This window comes from Ovis canadensis, chromosome X, assembly GCF_042477335.2.
Source record: "Ovis canadensis isolate MfBH-ARS-UI-01 breed Bighorn chromosome X, ARS-UI_OviCan_v2, whole genome shotgun sequence".
NCBI classification, from domain to species: domain Eukaryota; kingdom Metazoa; phylum Chordata; class Mammalia; order Artiodactyla; family Bovidae; genus Ovis; species Ovis canadensis.
The window spans coordinates 75,580,193-75,597,442 of NC_091727.1; the positions used below are offsets into that span (position 1 = coordinate 75,580,193).

Below are 17,250 nucleotides of genomic sequence, written 5' to 3' on the forward strand. Positions count from 1 at the left end.
ACAGCATGCTTGGGGCTGGTGCACGGGGATGACCCAGTGAGATGTTATGGGGAGGGAGGTGGGAGGGGGGCTCATGTTTGGGAACACATGTACACCTGTGGTGGATTCATGTCAATGTATGGCAAAACCAATACAGTATTGTAAAGTAAAATAAAGTAAAAATAAAAATTAAATAAATAAATAAAATGACGCTAATTATGTTTATTTTCCAACGTGTCAAATGAGATCTTGGTTATGAAACTGCACTATAGACTATTAAGCATAGTACAAGTATGTTGCATAATTATCTCTTTCTTGAGTCTACCATAGATTAGAGAAAAAGACAGAAGAAAATGAAGTTCAGACCCCTGCTGCTGCTAAGTCACTTCAGTCGTGTCCGACTCTGCACGACCCCAGAGACGGCACCCCAACAGGTTCCCCCGTCCCTGGGATTCTCCAGGTAAGAACACTGGAGTGGGTTGCCATTTCCTTCTCCAATGCATGAAAGTGAAAAGTGAAAGTGAAGTCGTTCAGTCGTGTCTGACTCTTCGTGACCCCATGGACTGCAGCCCACCAGGTTCCTCCGTCCATAGGATTTTCCAGGCAAGAGTTGGAGTGGGGTGCCATTCACAGGCAAGTATATTTACAGCATTGCTTAAAAAATGAACTAGAAAAATCAGGTAAGATCTGAAAGAGTACAACTTGAAACAATTTAGAGGATAGGACAAACACTGCTCTTAATACATCAGTTGGCCAAGGGCATCATCATACATATAAGTGCAGAATATAAAGATGAGAATTCCTTGCGATTATTCAGGACCATAAAGAAACATGTCAGCTATGGTCATTGTAGTCTCCTGAAAGAATCAGAGAATGTAATATAGATTTTTTTTAATCCGAAATGGATAAATTTTTAAAGTTTTTGTTTATCATATAGAGGTAAAGCTGTATTTGGTGAATACACTTACCTAGAAAAAAGTTATATTAATTAAAATACCTTTTACTGCAGTACATAGATCTAGAAACTCTCTGGACATTACATTATTTAACATTTAAAATAATCTTGCAAACCAGGTCTATTTGTTATCTCCAATTTACAAATGAGAAAATTGAGAGTTTCAATGGCTTCCCTATACATCTAAGGAGAGGCAGAATTGAAATTTGAACCCAAATATGATTCATTCCAAATCCTAGCCTCCTTCAACTATCATAAAACTCCCTTTTATTGCTTAAAGTTGATAGATAAATGTGGTGGGGCAAATATACTTTTTGGAAAGTGACAAAATCAGTTACCTCCATATTCATATAACTCTGTATGGCAATGTAATCATACAAGGTTTTTATCAGTCATCTTTAAAGTCTTCAATTCTTGAGCTGTTGATGTTTTATTACTTGTAGATATATCATTATCATCTTAAGTGAGCCAAACAAGGCATTTTCTCTAGGAGACTTAAATTTCAAGTTAATCACCTCCATAGGTATGTCAGTTAGCATATATATTTGTAGATATTTCCAGTTTTTAATACAATAAAAATTCTAGTGGAAAAAGTTTTCAGCAGCTTTCAAAAATGCATGTGTAATCTTTGAAAAATATATCTATTTTACAACTTGAATTTTATATCCTAAATGCTGCTGCTTTAAAACAATTAATGTATAGAAATAATATTTTTTCTAAAACCTGAATTTGCCACTTTAAAAGATTTATAAAGATAAAATCCTTAAAATTCATTTTTAACAATCTATAATAGATTAACATGAGTTTGAGCAAGTTCTGAGAGTTGCTGTTGGACAGGGAAGCCTGGCATGCTGCAGTCCATGAGATAGCAAAGAGTTGGACACGATTGAGTGACTGAACTGAACTGAATAGTTTAACAGACTTCTCTTAATCTGAGAAAAATTTTAATAAATAGATTTTTAGAGACATATAGCACTAAAGAATAACTTAAAAGTCAACTAATGAAGTTTAATCTCATTCTACCCTTCCCTATTATGATTCAGGCCTCACACATTTCATATTACAGTATCTCAAATGAAGGAGACAGTAATCCTTGCAGATTTACTCTTTAATGCTAACTCTGTAATATTTTGCCCCCAAATATTGTTGCTTATTAGCATATAAAATTATAATTCTATAATTTCAGCATATTATTATTGTAAGTTAGAGCCACTCAACAGGAAGATAACAACTGAATCTCAACTAGAGAGCAAATACAGACCATAAGCTTAATATTGAACCAGTAAAATTCATTTTTTTTCCTTTGCCACTTTATTTTTTTTAATCGAAGGATAATTGCTTTATAGAATTTTGTAGTTTTCTGTCATACATGAACAAGAATCAGCCATAGGTACACACATGCCCTCTCCCTCCCAAACCTTCTTCCCATCTCCCTCCCCAACCTTCCTCCCATCTCCCTCCCCAACCTTCCTCCCATCTCCCTCCCCATCCCACCCTTCTAGATTGTCACAGAGCCAATGTTTGAGTTCCCTGAATCATACAGAAAATTCCCATTGGATATCTATTTTACATATGGCATTGTAAGTTTCCATGTTACTCTCTCCATACATTTCACCCTTTCTCCTCCCCTCCCCCATGTCCATAAGTCTGTTCTTTATGACTGTTTCTCCATTGCTGCCCTGAAAATAAATGCATTAGTATCATCTTTTTAAATTCCATATATATATGCGTCTCTATATGATATTTATATTTCTTTTTCTGACCTACTTCAGTCTGTATAATAGGCTCTAGGTTCATCCACCTCATTAGAACTGACTCAAATGAGTTCCTTTTTATGGCTCATTGTATATATGTACCACAGCTTCTTGAACTCTGTAAAATTCTTAAATAATTTATTAAATATTTTTAGAGCTTAAAAAAAAAGAGGGTGATTACGAGTCATCATATGTTCACCAAAAACAAGATCAGTTCAGTTCAGTTCAGTTCAGTCGCTCAGTTGTGTCCGAATCTTTACAACTCTATGAATCTCAGCAAGCCAGGCCTCCTTGTCCATCATCAACTCCCAGAGTTTACTCAAACTCATGTCCATCGAGTCGGTGGTGCCATCCAGCCGCCTCATCCCCTGTCGTTCCCTTCTCCTCTTGCCCCCAATCCCTCCCAGGATCAGGGTCTTTTCCAATGAGTCAACTCTTCCCATCAAGTGGTCAAAGTACTGGAGTTTTAGCTTCAGCATCAGTCCTTCCAATGAACACCCAGGACTGGTCTCCTTTAGGACGGACTGGTTGGATCTCCTTGCAGTCCAAGGGAATCTCAGGAGTCTTCTCCAACATCACAGTTCAAAAGCATCAATACTTCGGCACTCAACTTTCTTCACAGTCCAACTCTCACATCCATACATGACTACTGGAAAAACCATAGCCTTGACTAGATGGACCTTTGTTGGCAAAGTAATGTCTCTGCTTTCTAATATGCGCTCTAGTTTGGTCATAACTTTCCTTCCAAAGAGTAACAAAATATGTTGAACAAATTCCATTTTTTTCAGATAGAATTACTAGAAGAGACTGCCACACATGTGGTGGGTTTTTGAGTCTTTAAACATTTGGGAGACTTCCCTGGTCATTCAGTGGTTAAGACTCTGCACTTTCACTGCAGGGGGCATGGGTTCCATCCCTGGTCTGGGAACGAAGATCCCATATGTCATGCAGTGAGGTAACTCCAAAAATTAATTAATTAAAGTGATTTTTAAAATTCATGTTAGGGCCCTGGAATATATGATTATCTAAGGTCCATTTTGACTTCAAAATCTCACATTTTACCTGATAGACATTAGAAAAATTTTTGCTGTATGAATTTGTAATTTGATATACAAATTTTCTTAATGAGTTCTGATGAATGGATTCTTTGTAAACCTGAACATAAATCTCAAGTGGCAAAACAGTGACTCTGTCTTTGACCTTTAGCCTTCTCAACAATATTTTTTCAATGCAGACTAAGATATACAAGAATCTTAAATTTATCCATGACACAATTCTAAAAAGGATAGCTATTATTTGAGAAAACAAAACCATGATGCGTGTATGTGTGTATGCATGCATACACCCACAAGATGAATCTAAGAACGAAAAGATCCTTAAGTATTTACAAATAAATATGGGTTCAAGTATAAATCTCACTGTGTTTACAGTATTTGCAAAGTCAACAGAAAGGAACGCTTTTGTAAATTATGAAACACCCTTAAGATAAAATAATATGAAACATTTAAAAACATTTGTAGAAAGGGAACATAGGGAATTCATATAATAAGTTGAATTTTTTAGCACATACAATTGCTTATAAAGTATTATTACAATTATATTTACAGACACTTAAAAGCAAAGAAAATAATAGAGAGAAGTCACCAAATGTTTAAATGTGAGTGGCGAGGAGACCTGGGTTCAATCCCCGGGTTGGGAAGATCCCCTGGAGAAGGAAATGGCAATCAACTCTCAAAATGGCAATGTCCAGGGAAGAACATTGGAGTGGGTTGCCATTTCCTTCTCCAATGCATGAAAGTGAAAAGTGAAAGCGAAGTCACTGAGTCATGTCCAACTCTCAGCGACCCCCATGGACTACAGCCCACCAGGCTTCTCCATCCATGGGATTTTCCAGGCAAGAGTACTGGAGTGGGGTGCCATTGCCTTCTCCGATGTGAGAGTGCTAAGTGCATGTAATCTGGGATAGTGAATGCTATGGACTGAATTGTGTTCTCACCCCAAATTCATATGTAGTAGCCCAGTCCTCCAATATGACTATATCTGGAGATGTAGTCTTAAGGTGGTAATTAGAATTAAGTGAGGTCATAAGAGTGGGATCCTAATCTGATAGAATTTGTGAAAAGAAGGCCATCTACAAATCAGGAAGAAAGCCCTCATCAGAATCCAACCATACTGGCACTTCTGAGTCAAAACTGTGAGAAAAAAATCTCTGTTTTTAAAGCCACCTAGTCTATAGCATTTGCTATGCCAGACAAATAGAGTGAGAGATCTTAAAACCACTCCAATGATGAATAGGTGGAGTAGCTCAAGATATTAAGAATGAAAAGAAAATTAATAAGGCAGGGTTAATAAATTGTTTTCAGATATTCAAAGAGATGTCATTTGGAAACAAATAGGCTTCCCAAACTAGGTTACAAGAATTTGGGTTCAATGTGAAGCATAGCTTTCTAACAAAACTCAGCCAAAATGAAACAAGCTGTTTTTTGACATGGTGAAGTTCATATCAATAGACTTGTTCCAATAAAGACTATAGGACAATTGTTCAAGAGTGCTATAGAAGAGATTTTTGTATTACTTTAGATGATTTTTGAAGTCTCATCTAACTCCAATTTTCTCAGTCATAGCATATCACACTATTGAAGTCTTTCAGAATTTTAATTCCCATACAATATATTAACTTTCCCTGAAAATTCTTTAAGTATGTCTTCTATACTTTTATTTTAGACTTTCATTAAAAACAAAAGGAACTCAAGATGGTGGAGTAGAAAATCATGCACTCATCTTCTGCAATAACACCAAAATTGCAGCTAGCTGCTGAACAACCATTGAGAGGAGGATGTTGGAGCCCACCTAAAAAAGATACCCCATGTTCAAGGACAAAGAAAAAGCTGAAAAGAGAAGATGGGAGGGGTGCAATCATGTTCAAATCAAACCTCATACCTGCCAGAGACTCTTGGATAGCACAAACAAAACCTTGTGCACACCAGGACCCAGGGGAAAGGATTAATGATCCCCACAAGAAACTGAGCCAGACCTACCTATGAGTATTTGAGGGTCTCCTGTGTAGGCATGGGTCAGCAGTGGCCTGCCATAGGGCAGGGGCACTGGCTGCAGTAGTCTTGGGATGTGGGGCGTGTGGCATAAGTCCTCTTGGAAGAGGTCACCATTAGTCCCACCACAGACCCTGGAGTCAGGTGAGTGAACCAAACTGAGGACAATTACACCATAGAAGTTCTCACATTGCTGTGAAGGTTCTAGGCCATACATCAGACTTCCCAACTTAAGGTATCTAGCAAAGGGCCTGGGAATCCCAAGGGAATGTGATTTGAAAGTCAGCAAGAATTGACTACAGAACTTCCACAGGACTGGGGGAAACAGAGACTCTTGGAGGACACAAACAAAACCCTGTGCACACCAAGACCCAGGAGAAAGGAATAATTACCCATAAGAGATTGAGCCATACCTGACAGTGAGTATGTGGGAGTCTCCTCTGGAGATGTGGGTTGAGAGAGGCCTACTGCAGTAACAGGAGCACTGGCAGTAAAGTCCTAGGAGGTGGAGTGTGTTGGAATGAGTTCTCTTGGAGGAGGTCATGATTAGTCTTTCCATAGAGTCAGAAGCCCTACCAGAGAGACTACAGACTCTAGCACTGAGCCACCTCAGGCCTAACAACTAATCAGGGAGGGAACAGAAAATTGGATTAAAGATTTACTAAGCATGACCTTACCCACTAGAGTAAGATCCAGTTTTCCTCACAGCCAGTCCCTGCCATCAGGAAGGTTGCACAAACCTCTTATCCTCATACATCAGTGGGAAGACAGAAGAAGCAAGAACTACAACCTCATGGCCTCCAAAAAGAAAACCACAATCACAGAAAACTAATCAAAGTGATCATATGTATCACAGCCTTATGTAACTTAGTGAAAATATGAGCCATGCCATGCCACCCAAGAGCAATGGATCATGGTGGAGAGTTCTGACAAAATGTCCACTGGGGAAGGGAGTGGCAAACCACTTCAGTATTCTTGCCTTGAATACTGAGCATAGCTTGAACAGTATGAAAAGGCAAAAGGATATGAAACTTGAAGATGAAATCCCCACATCAGTAGGTGCCCAATATACTACTGGGGAAGAGCAGACAAATAGCTCCAGAAAGAATGAAGAGGCTGAGCCAAAGTGGAAAAGTTACCCAGTTGTGGATGTGTCTGGTGGCGAAAGTAAAGTCTGATGCTGTAAAGAACAATATTGCATAGGAACCCAAAATGTTAGGTACATAAATCAAGGTAAATTGGACATGGTCAACAGGAAGTGGCAAGACTGAATATCGAAATTTTAGGAATTAATTAACTAAAATGTACTGGAATGGGTAAATTTAATTCAGATGACCATTATATCTACTACTGTGGGCAAGAATCCCTTAGAAGGAATGCAGTAGCCCTCATAATCAACAACCAAGTCTGAAACGCAGTGCAATCTCAAAAACAACAAAATGATCTTGGTTCATTTCCAAGGCAAACCATTTAATATCACAGTAATCCAAGTCTATGCCCCAACCACTGATGCTGAAGAAGCTGAAGTTGAAGGATTCTAGGAAGACCTACAAGACCTTATACAACTAATACCAAAAAAAAGATGTCCTTTTCATCATAGGGGACTGGAATGCAAAAGTAGGAAGTCAAGAGATACCTGGAGTGAGGCAAGTTGGCCTTGGAGTACAAAATGAAGCAAGGCAAAGGCTAACACAGTTTTGTCAAGGAACACACTGGTCATTGCAAACATACTCTTCTAGCGACACAACCAATGACACTACACATGGACATTACCAGATGGTCAATACCGAAATCAGATTGATTATATTCTTTGCAGCCAAAGATGAAGAAGTTCTATACAGTCAGCAAAAACAAGACCTGGAGCTGACTGTGGCTCAGATCATGAACTCCTTATTTCAAAATTCAGATTTAAGTTGAAGAAAGTAGGGAAAATCACTAGGCCATTCAGGTATGATCTAAAGGAAATCGTTTATAATTGATGAATAGATTCAAGGGATTAGAACTGAAGAATTATGCATGGAAGTTTGTAACATTGTATAGGACACAGTGACCAAAACCATCCCAGAAATAAAGAAATGCAAGAAAACAAATCAGTTGTCTGAGGAGGCCTTTAAAAATAGCTGAGAAAAGAAATAAAAGGCAAAGGAGAAAGGGAAAGATATATCCAATTTAATGTGGCATTCCAGAGAATAGCAAGGAGAGATAAACAAGACTTCTTAAGCGAGCAACACAGGGAAAAAACAATGAAAACAATAGAATGGTAAAGACTTGAGATCTTTTCCAGAAAATTAGAGATAACAAGGGAACATTTCATGCAAAATCAGGCACAATTAAAGACAGAAACAGCAAAGATCTAACAGAAGCAGAAGAGATTAAGAGGTGGGAAGAATACACATAAGATCTGTACAAAAAAGGTCTTAATCACCCCGATAATCACGATGGTGTGTTCACTCACCTAGAGCCAGACATCCTGGAATGTGAAGTCAAGTGGTCCTTAGGAAGTATTACCATGAACAAAGCTTGTGGATGTGATGGAATTCCAGCTAAGCTATTCCAAATCCTAAAAGATGATGCTGTGAAAGTGCTGCATTCAATATGCTAGCAAATTTGGAAAACTCAGCAAAAGCCACAGCAGCACATGCTTAGTCATGTGTGACTCTTGTGACTGCATGGACTGTAGCACACCAGGCTTCACTGTTCACGGTAATTTTAAAACAAGGATACCAGAGTGGGTTGTGATTTCCTCCTTCAGGGGGTCTTCCCCACCCAGGGATGGAACTGCATCTGCCTGAATCCAGCAGTTTCATCTACTAAGCCATAGGGGAACTGGAATAGGTCAGTTTTCATTCCAATCTCAAACAAGGGCAATGCCAAAGAATGTTCAAACTACCATACAGTTGTGCTCATTTCACATGTTAACAAGGTAATGGTTAAAATCCTTCAAGCTAGGCTTCAACAGCACATGAACTGAGAACTTCCAGATGTACGAGTTGTATTTTAAAAATAGTAGAACCAGAGATCAAATTGCAAACATTCATTCCATCATGAGAGAGCAAAGGAATTCCAGAGAAACATCTACTTCTGCCTCATTGATTACAGGAAAGCCTTTGACTGCATGGACGAAAAGGAACTGTGGAAAATTCTTAAAGAGATGGGAATACCAGACCATCTGACGTGCCTCCTGAGAAACCTGTATGCAGGTCAAGAAGCAACAGTTAAAACCAGACATGGAACAATGGACTGGTTCAAAATTGGGAATGGAGCACGTCAAGGATGTATATTGTCACCCTGCTTATTTAATTTCTGTGCAGAGTACAGCATGTGAAATGCTGGGCTGGATGAGTCAAAAGCTGGAATTAAGATTGTGGGGAAAAATATCAACCTCAGATATGCATATGATACCACCCTAATGGGAGAGAGCGAAGAGGATCTAAAGAGCCTCTTAATGAAGGTGAAATAAGAAAGAGAAAAAGCTGGCTTAAAACTCAATGTTCAAAAAACTAACATCATGGCATCTGGTACCATCACTTTGTGGTAAATAGATGGAAGGGGAATGGAAACAGTGGCAGATTTTATTTTCTTGGGTTCTATGGTTTTTCCATTAGTCATATACAGATGTTAAAGTTGGACTGTAAAGAAAACTGAGCACCGAAGAATTGATGCCTTTGAAATATGGTTTGGAGAAGACTCTTGAGAGTCCCTTGGACATCAAGGAGATCAAACCAATTAATTCTAAAGAAAATCAACCCTGAATATTCATTGGGTGATCTGATGCTGCAAGTGAAGTTCCAATATTTGGCTACTTGATGTGAAGATCTGACTCGTTTGAAAAGAACCTGATGCTGGGAAAGATTGATGGCAGAAGGAGATAGGAACAATAGAGGATGAGATGTTTGGATGGCATCACTGATGCAATGGATATAAGTTTGAGTAAACTCTGGGAGATAGTGGAGGACATGGAAGCCTGGTTTGCTGCAGTCCATCAGGTCAAAAAGAGTTGAACACGATTTAGCATGTGAACAACAACAACCAAAAAATGAGAAATGTAGCAAGATTTGACACAAAGTTCTATTCCACTAGGAAACTGATTGACTAACCATTAATTTTTTTTCCATGGTACAATTATTATTTAGGTGACGTTTTACTTGCACCTGTGATATGTGTTTAAAATTCACTTTAATAGCATTATCTGCTCAGGTAAGTTGACATTGTCACCTCAGCTAATCTGACTAACCTAATTTTCTGCCAGTGTTAATGGTAACAATGAAAACCATGGTAAAATAAGAAATTGTAAATACATAAATCTTTAATAAAAACACACTTTTTCTATACAAAAAACAAAACAATCTAAACATTACAGAGTGTTTATAGTACCAGGCTTTAACTATTATTTATAACTTTGTATGGAACAGGATTTTTGGATTTAAACTCAGAACAAGACACCATCTCTTTCCACTTCAGTATTAGAAACAGACTCAATCTTGGCAGATAGTAAGTGTATGTGTGCTAAGATGCTTCAGTAGTGTCCAGCTCTTTGTGACCTTGGACTGTAGCACACCAGGCTCCTCTGTCCATGAGATTTTCTGGACAAGAATACTGGAGTAGGATGCAGTGCCTTCCTCCAGGGGATCTTCCCAACACAGGGACTGAACCCTCATCTCTTACATCTTCTGTATTGGCAGGCAGGTTTTTTGTTTGTTTTTTACCACTAGAGGAAGCCCAGAAATAGCAAGATTTATACTCAAATCGTACTTTTGTCACAGTTTCCCTGAAAAGGGATTCCTGGATGAATTTCACAGAAAAGAAACAGCATACAGGTGCAGTGGTTCCAGAGGAGACCCCTCATTCCAAGGATAGAAGCTAAAATATTTGGGAAAACCCACAGGGGTTCTTATATTAAGAGGAGAGGTTTTCATCAGTGATGACTAGATTCCAGAATAAATGTCACAATACAAAGCAAGAAAACATTATTTGGGGTGCAGAAGCAGGTAATTATGATGGCATGTGAGTAGTATTAGGGAACTAGTGATAGTAGTTTTTGAGTAGTATAACAAGACTCATATTCATACATGGCTGTTCAAAAAATCCATACTGGGAAAGACATGCAGTGTGGATTTGATATTTAAATAAAACCAGATTTAGACAAACTATAGAAAGCTCACAGTAAAATAATAGAGCAATTATTTACTAATATAGTTTACACTGAGTATTAACATATGTCAGGTATTATGATGAGGATTTTGTATACATTATGTCATTTAATTCTTATAACAATTCCATGAAGTAGGTTTTAATGCTATCCTCATTTTCCTAAGGGGTAGTCAGAATCTCAGAAATGATATGGGATTAAGGCCACTTATTAAGTGATGGGTCTAAGATACATACTTGGGTCTGCTTAACTCTCAGCTCAGGTCAATTAAATTCTATTCTGTAAAGGCTTCCATATTTAGGCCCAAGGCTTGTTACAAATAGCATAATAATTTACATATTGAAATATTTCCTGATAATAAGTGAATATCTTTAGCTTTCTATTTAGAATAAACCAAAATTAGAATATCCACCTTTTTAAAAACCATTTTTGTATCTTTAATTTTTTAGACATTCCTTGCCATCATATGCATCTATATTTTTGATAGATGATCATACACATATATTTTTCAAGGATGAAATTTAGTTTACAAGTTCTGCAGTTGTTCTCAAGAACTAAGAAATATACAGCTTTCACCAACGCCCATATCTTCAAATTCGAGGAAACTACAGTCAGTTAGTGTTGAACATTTAAAAGTACATTTCAATTCTCAATAGTGTCTATAAATCATTTCATTCTTTCTTTGCCTCTCAACATTTGACAAAACATTTTACTGTAAACAAATTTGGGGGCCACTATGTGATTATTCTCAATTGGAAAATATACTGTTTCCCCTCCATGAAAATAGAACAAAGGTCTGAGAGAAAGGAAATTATTAACCATTCTACTGAGTTTTTTCCCCAACAAAAACTAAGATAGAGGTCAATGAATAAGTATGTGCAGACTGGAACTTGAATCCTCTAGAGTGACTGTAGGCTAATTAATAATTAATGCCAGAGTCATGGTGTTTGAAATGCAGATGTGATAACTGGAGGCCTTGCAGTGCTGTTCAGAGGAAGCAGATTTAGATGCTATAGGGAATAGGCACTCCCTTGCCGGCTGGCTCGGAGAGTCAGCCTGGGTGCAAAACAGGGCCTATGGTTTAGATTATATTCCCCTCAGCTGTTAATTACCTGAACCTACTTTGAAGTTTTTCTCTTTTTATCCTCTGCATGAAAAGAGATTGGTTCAGCCAAGGGACTTAGAGAAATGATCAAATACAAGAGACGGAGGGAAGGGGGGTGGAAATAGAACTTCAGATATAAGAAGATAACGAAGAAAAACACACAGCAGAACATACAAGAACATACATTATTAGGAACTATTGAATTGTGGCTCATTGTTTCAAACACATTGTATGTCCCTCAGTTGTTATAATGAAGTTGATTTTAAGTAAATATGTAAACTTTCTCTTACAGGTATAATAAAGAATTTTCATCTGTATTATTATATAAAGTAGTGATTTGACAAGAGACAATGTTTTGTAATGTCAAGTTTAATTTAACACAGTTACTTAAACATCTTAATATTTGTACTTACTGATAAGGGCAACATTAATATAATCAGCCACAACTGTTTCTGTATAACCTGTCTGTGTTCAAATCACTGATCCTTACAATACAAATAGATGCCATTGCTCATGAGAAAAACTATAGGATATTAGAAAATTGTGGAAATATACTGCAATTGAAAAGAATCTGAAAATAAATGATGGTGCAGTTTTAACTGCATTAAAAAGCAGTTTGTTTTCAAATGTGTGTATGTATGAATGCAACTGAAGAAGCATGGCCACTAACTCTCTAATAAGTGGATTACAGTATGCTTGGATTAGATGTAAATACAAAGTTTGGTTTTTTTTCCCCATTTTTAATTGTTATTTTTAGTGCAACTACTCACACAAGAAAAAAATTCTCTCTTCTGGTGAAAGAGCATGAAGTTATAAAATAGCTAATTTTCAACTGTGAGAAGTATTTCTATCTTTTTGACAGCACCATCAAAGGAAAATGTGTACTTATATTGAAATTGACACCTGTGGATGCAATATTTCCTAGCTAAGGTGACATCAGATGCATACAACCAAGTGAGTCAGTAATGGACATTCAGCTCAGACAGCACACATAGACCATGCAGTCATCTAGATTTGAAGTTCTATTTTGTACTGTTTAAAGCAGCAATTTTGTGAGTAAGGTCCATAAACTGTTAAGTCCAGAGGAAAAACTAAAAATTTTCTCATTAGAATATATTGCTCAGAATGAAAATTCCAACAAGAAAAATGTAGGGCTTTCATCATTGTAGAATTATTTTTTTAAATTTTAATGTTGTTTTATTGTTCTTTTTTTTTCTTGGCTACAGCACCAAGTTCCCACAAAAAGAGATTGAACCCATGCCCCCTGCATTGGGAATGCAGCGTCTTAACCACTGGACTGCCAGAGAGGTCCCCATTGTACAATTTACATTTCCTTAAGCAAGTAAATAGTCATGTAACTAAAGGTCTCCTATCAAAAGCAAATCACAATGGGAAGTTTTACAATTTGTCTGTAATACAGCTTTCCCAGTTGTAGTTTTTATTCTAAGAACATATGTACAACACTAAAATTGTGGCTCAGATGGTAAAGGATCTTCCTGCAACGTGGAAGACCTGGGTTCAATTCCTGCGTTGGGAAGGTCCCCTGGAGGAGGGCATGGCAACACACTTCCAGTATTCATACCTGGAGACTCTCCATGGAGAGAGGAGCCTGGCTGGCTACAGTCCACAGGATCGTGAAGAGTTGCACACGACTGAGCGACTAAGCATAGCACAGCACGAGATTATGTAAAAATAGCAAAAACAAAATTCATCTTCATGCAATTTCAATTTTGATATACTGACATAAGGCCAGAGGACCAAATCACAGAAAGTAGAGTCTCCTTTCATGCTGATTTTTATCACCAATCAACTGTCTTTGCAGTATTGTTAGAGTTCAAAGTGTTCATGACTATGTAGCAATTTTTTCAGGCTTTACATATAAACTTTGTATGTTGAATTCCTGCCACTAAGAAAAAGAAAAAATAAAGGAAGTTCTTGAAAGTGTAAGCTGAAAACCAGAGGCAATTTTTTTTTAATTAACCACTTAGATCCACACCTAAGATTTTCATGCCCATAGCTCTTTTCCCCTATCTGCATTCATGATTATTCACCTGGAACACAATTTTATTTATTTATTTTTTTATTTTGATAAAAACAGTCCCACAGCATTTATTGTCATCTGCTAATAACATAAGGGTAAGCATACCAATATGAATACATGTTTTAGAACTACATCTCTAACAAAGGACACCTAAAAAACCAACTGTTTTACCAAACGATTTCTCACTTCATTGATCACTTCTAGTTGGAGACAATTTGGAGCAGAGTAATGTTATCTCCTTTTAGCATGATCCAACCCAGTTGTTTTCTTGATTTTGTTTTAGAATGTATCTCTTCTGCATCATCTAATACAAGGTTCACATACTCATCAAAACCAATGATACAGCCCTCTATCCAAATATTCACTTGCTCATAATGCCACATCTGAATCTGAGATTTATTTTGCAAGTATCTGAAGATGAGATTGATGGGCTGCACCATCACCTTCTGCACCTTCTGGCCCTGGCTCCAGTATGTCATGCTGGGAGCTCACAAGCATCACACCGCTCCACTGCAACACAATTTTAAGGCATAAACACAGAACAAAACATTTCCTACACTAGAACTGCAATCATCTTCCAAATTTGAATTTAAAATTTTTGAATCATTGTTCCTCGTAGGAAAGGAAACTACATTTAAGACTGGTGACATTCAGGCTTCATTTATGCATTTTTAAATTATTTTTTATTGTATTAAAATATGCTAATTAATCAGTAGATGTACATATACTTTCTATTTTGTTTTTACCACTTCTATCAATTGATCAATTCAGTTTAAAGAGAAAGATATTTGAAAACATTATCTCCAGCTTAATTTCAGTGTAAATAAATTTTAGCTTAGAGCTAATGTGAGAAGAAATATAAGCTAAAGAGCACAATGCCATCTCCAGAAGAATGAAGTAAAGCTTTACACTTATTTCAACCTGTATGTTTACATACTCACCTCCCTTATACTCTACATTACTATTTCTTAACACTAATAATTGCCTGTTTTGTAAAGATTTATTCAATTTCTTAAAGCACATTTTCAGAAGTTTTACTGTAATCTATTAGCAAAATGTTGCCTTAATCTCAAGGTCTTCATATATTTTAAAAGGCAATGTAAAACACAACTCTGCCTAACCATCAATATTTAAGTCATAGAACTTTGAAGACATAGTTTGTATGCTTTTATATTAACTGGAACAACCAAAGCATTCTTCTGTGTCAACTCTATTTTAAATATATTTTTCTTCTTAATGATATGCTTTCCACAGTTCAGTTTTGATCATATCTTCAGATTATAAAACTGCCTTTGACTAGAGGCTTCTAAACATGTGCACAATATTCTTTCTCTCCACTGCAATCTAAAATGTGGTTAGATGATCTAGTTTGCTTTGTGTCCTTTTTACCCAAAGCTATAGAGAGACTGAAATGAAATTCTCAGTTCTTTATTAGCAAAAAGCACTGGAAAAGTGAAAAGATCTTGACAGAAATATTTTTCTGCCTCCAGTATGAGTAATGTATGTTGCATAAGCTATGCACTGCAAAGTGGAGGAAGACTTCTTAGCCCTGTAAAAGGAAAAGTAAAATATTGAAAAAGGATTTTAATGAAATCATAACATTAAAATAGTTTTATATTGAATCTTGCTAATTTTCTATGTGAAGGTTGTGGAATAAATGTGAGGAAACATTAAAATGGGAATTGAATTTCCATTCCTTACGTTACAGGCACATGTTTACATGACCTTTAAAACAGAATTAAAGCTGTATCATCAGCCGCTGTAGGCAATTCACATTACTAAGACAATCAAATAAGCATGTTAAACTAACTATAAAGCATAAACTGAACTGAAAGAGAATGATCTCAATTTACTGGGTTTACTTGAAATATACTTACACAAAACTGGTCATTTCAAAGCAGTTTGCAGATCCACCAAGCCAGAAACACTCATACATATTTGAAAACAGAGTGTCCAGCTATAATTATGTAAGCTAGGGGCATTTAATGTTTCTCAGAAATCATTCATCAGAGCTAGCTTATTTATGATCATTGTTTACTTTCAATAATCACCTCCAAAAGTAAGCATTTATCCCATAAAGACACAGTTATTTTTTATATGTTGTAAAGAATGTTTAAAGGTTATTAAAAAGTTCAGTACACTTGTTTCTACTCTAAACTTCATTGCATTGTTCTACCATTTCCCCACAATTTCCAGTAACTATATTTTGATTTCCTTTCATAGCATGTACAGATATGACACCTTTTAAAATATGATAAGGTGGATAATTAAATAGAGTTTTAAATCTGGTTTTCTGTGATGAGACTTACTCTAAAGACATGTAAAGAGAAGAGTAAATTTATAATGCAAGGCATCATCTTACTAGAACTGTTTTAAGAAAGTTTTGTCTATATTTTTAGTAGTAAAATCTCAGGAAAAAAAGAATATCTTTACCAAAATGTTTCTATTTGTGTGATGTGGCTTATTTTCCATCTTTTTAGAAAACTTTGCAGACTCCTCAATAATATTGAAAACATAAGAATGTGTTTGCAAATGCAATTCTTCAATTTGAAGGGCATAAAAGAGGAAGAAATCAAATGCTTCTCTCCATCAATAATGTGGGTGTTTATAAAGGACAAATTTCAGTTTTCTACAAAGCTGTCCACTAAAAGTTAAAAGAAAATCAAACTTCTACAGTTCTAAGACTCAGCTTTTGCAAAGTTCAGATCCATACACAGAGATACAGAGTTCAGGTCACTTTTGAAGTCAATTTACACTCAAAAAAGTTTGTTCTTCAATATGTAAATTTCAGCCAAGTAATCTCTCTCTCTCTCACACACACACACACACACACACACACACACACACACAAGGTATATGTGATCCATTTAAGGGGGAGTGCATATCTAATATTTACATCAAGCACCTAGGGAAATACTGCATCTAAAGGTAAAGATGAGGGCATATATGATTGAATTATAGTTTAAATGAGAACAGGAACCTCAATCTCTCTCAGAAAGTACAAGTAAGTAAAAGGAGGGTAAGGGGGCAAATGAGATAACCTCAATGATTTGAGTATGTTAAGAGAAATGTTTAGAATGTAAAAGAAAAAAATTAGTGTTATTTAGGTTGCCCAAAGTGTATTTCCTTAGAAGCCTGTTTCTCTTGCCCTTGTCAATTGTTATAAACAGGAAATTTGTTCTTTATAAAGAGGATTAGGGAGGCTTAAATCCTGATG

At 36.5% G+C, this 17,250-nt stretch overlaps 1 protein-coding gene across 1 annotated transcript; it reads right to left on the reverse strand.

Annotated features, from left to right (window-relative positions):
• Positions 1–14,233: 14,233 nt before the first annotated feature.
• LOC138929958 (small nuclear ribonucleoprotein E-like) lies at positions 14,234–14,512 on the reverse strand. Its single transcript, XM_070289608.1, has one exon. It carries the CDS (start codon positions 14,510–14,512, stop codon positions 14,234–14,236), a length of 279 nt encoding a protein of 92 aa, XP_070145709.1.
• Positions 14,513–17,250: the final 2,738 nt, after the last annotated feature.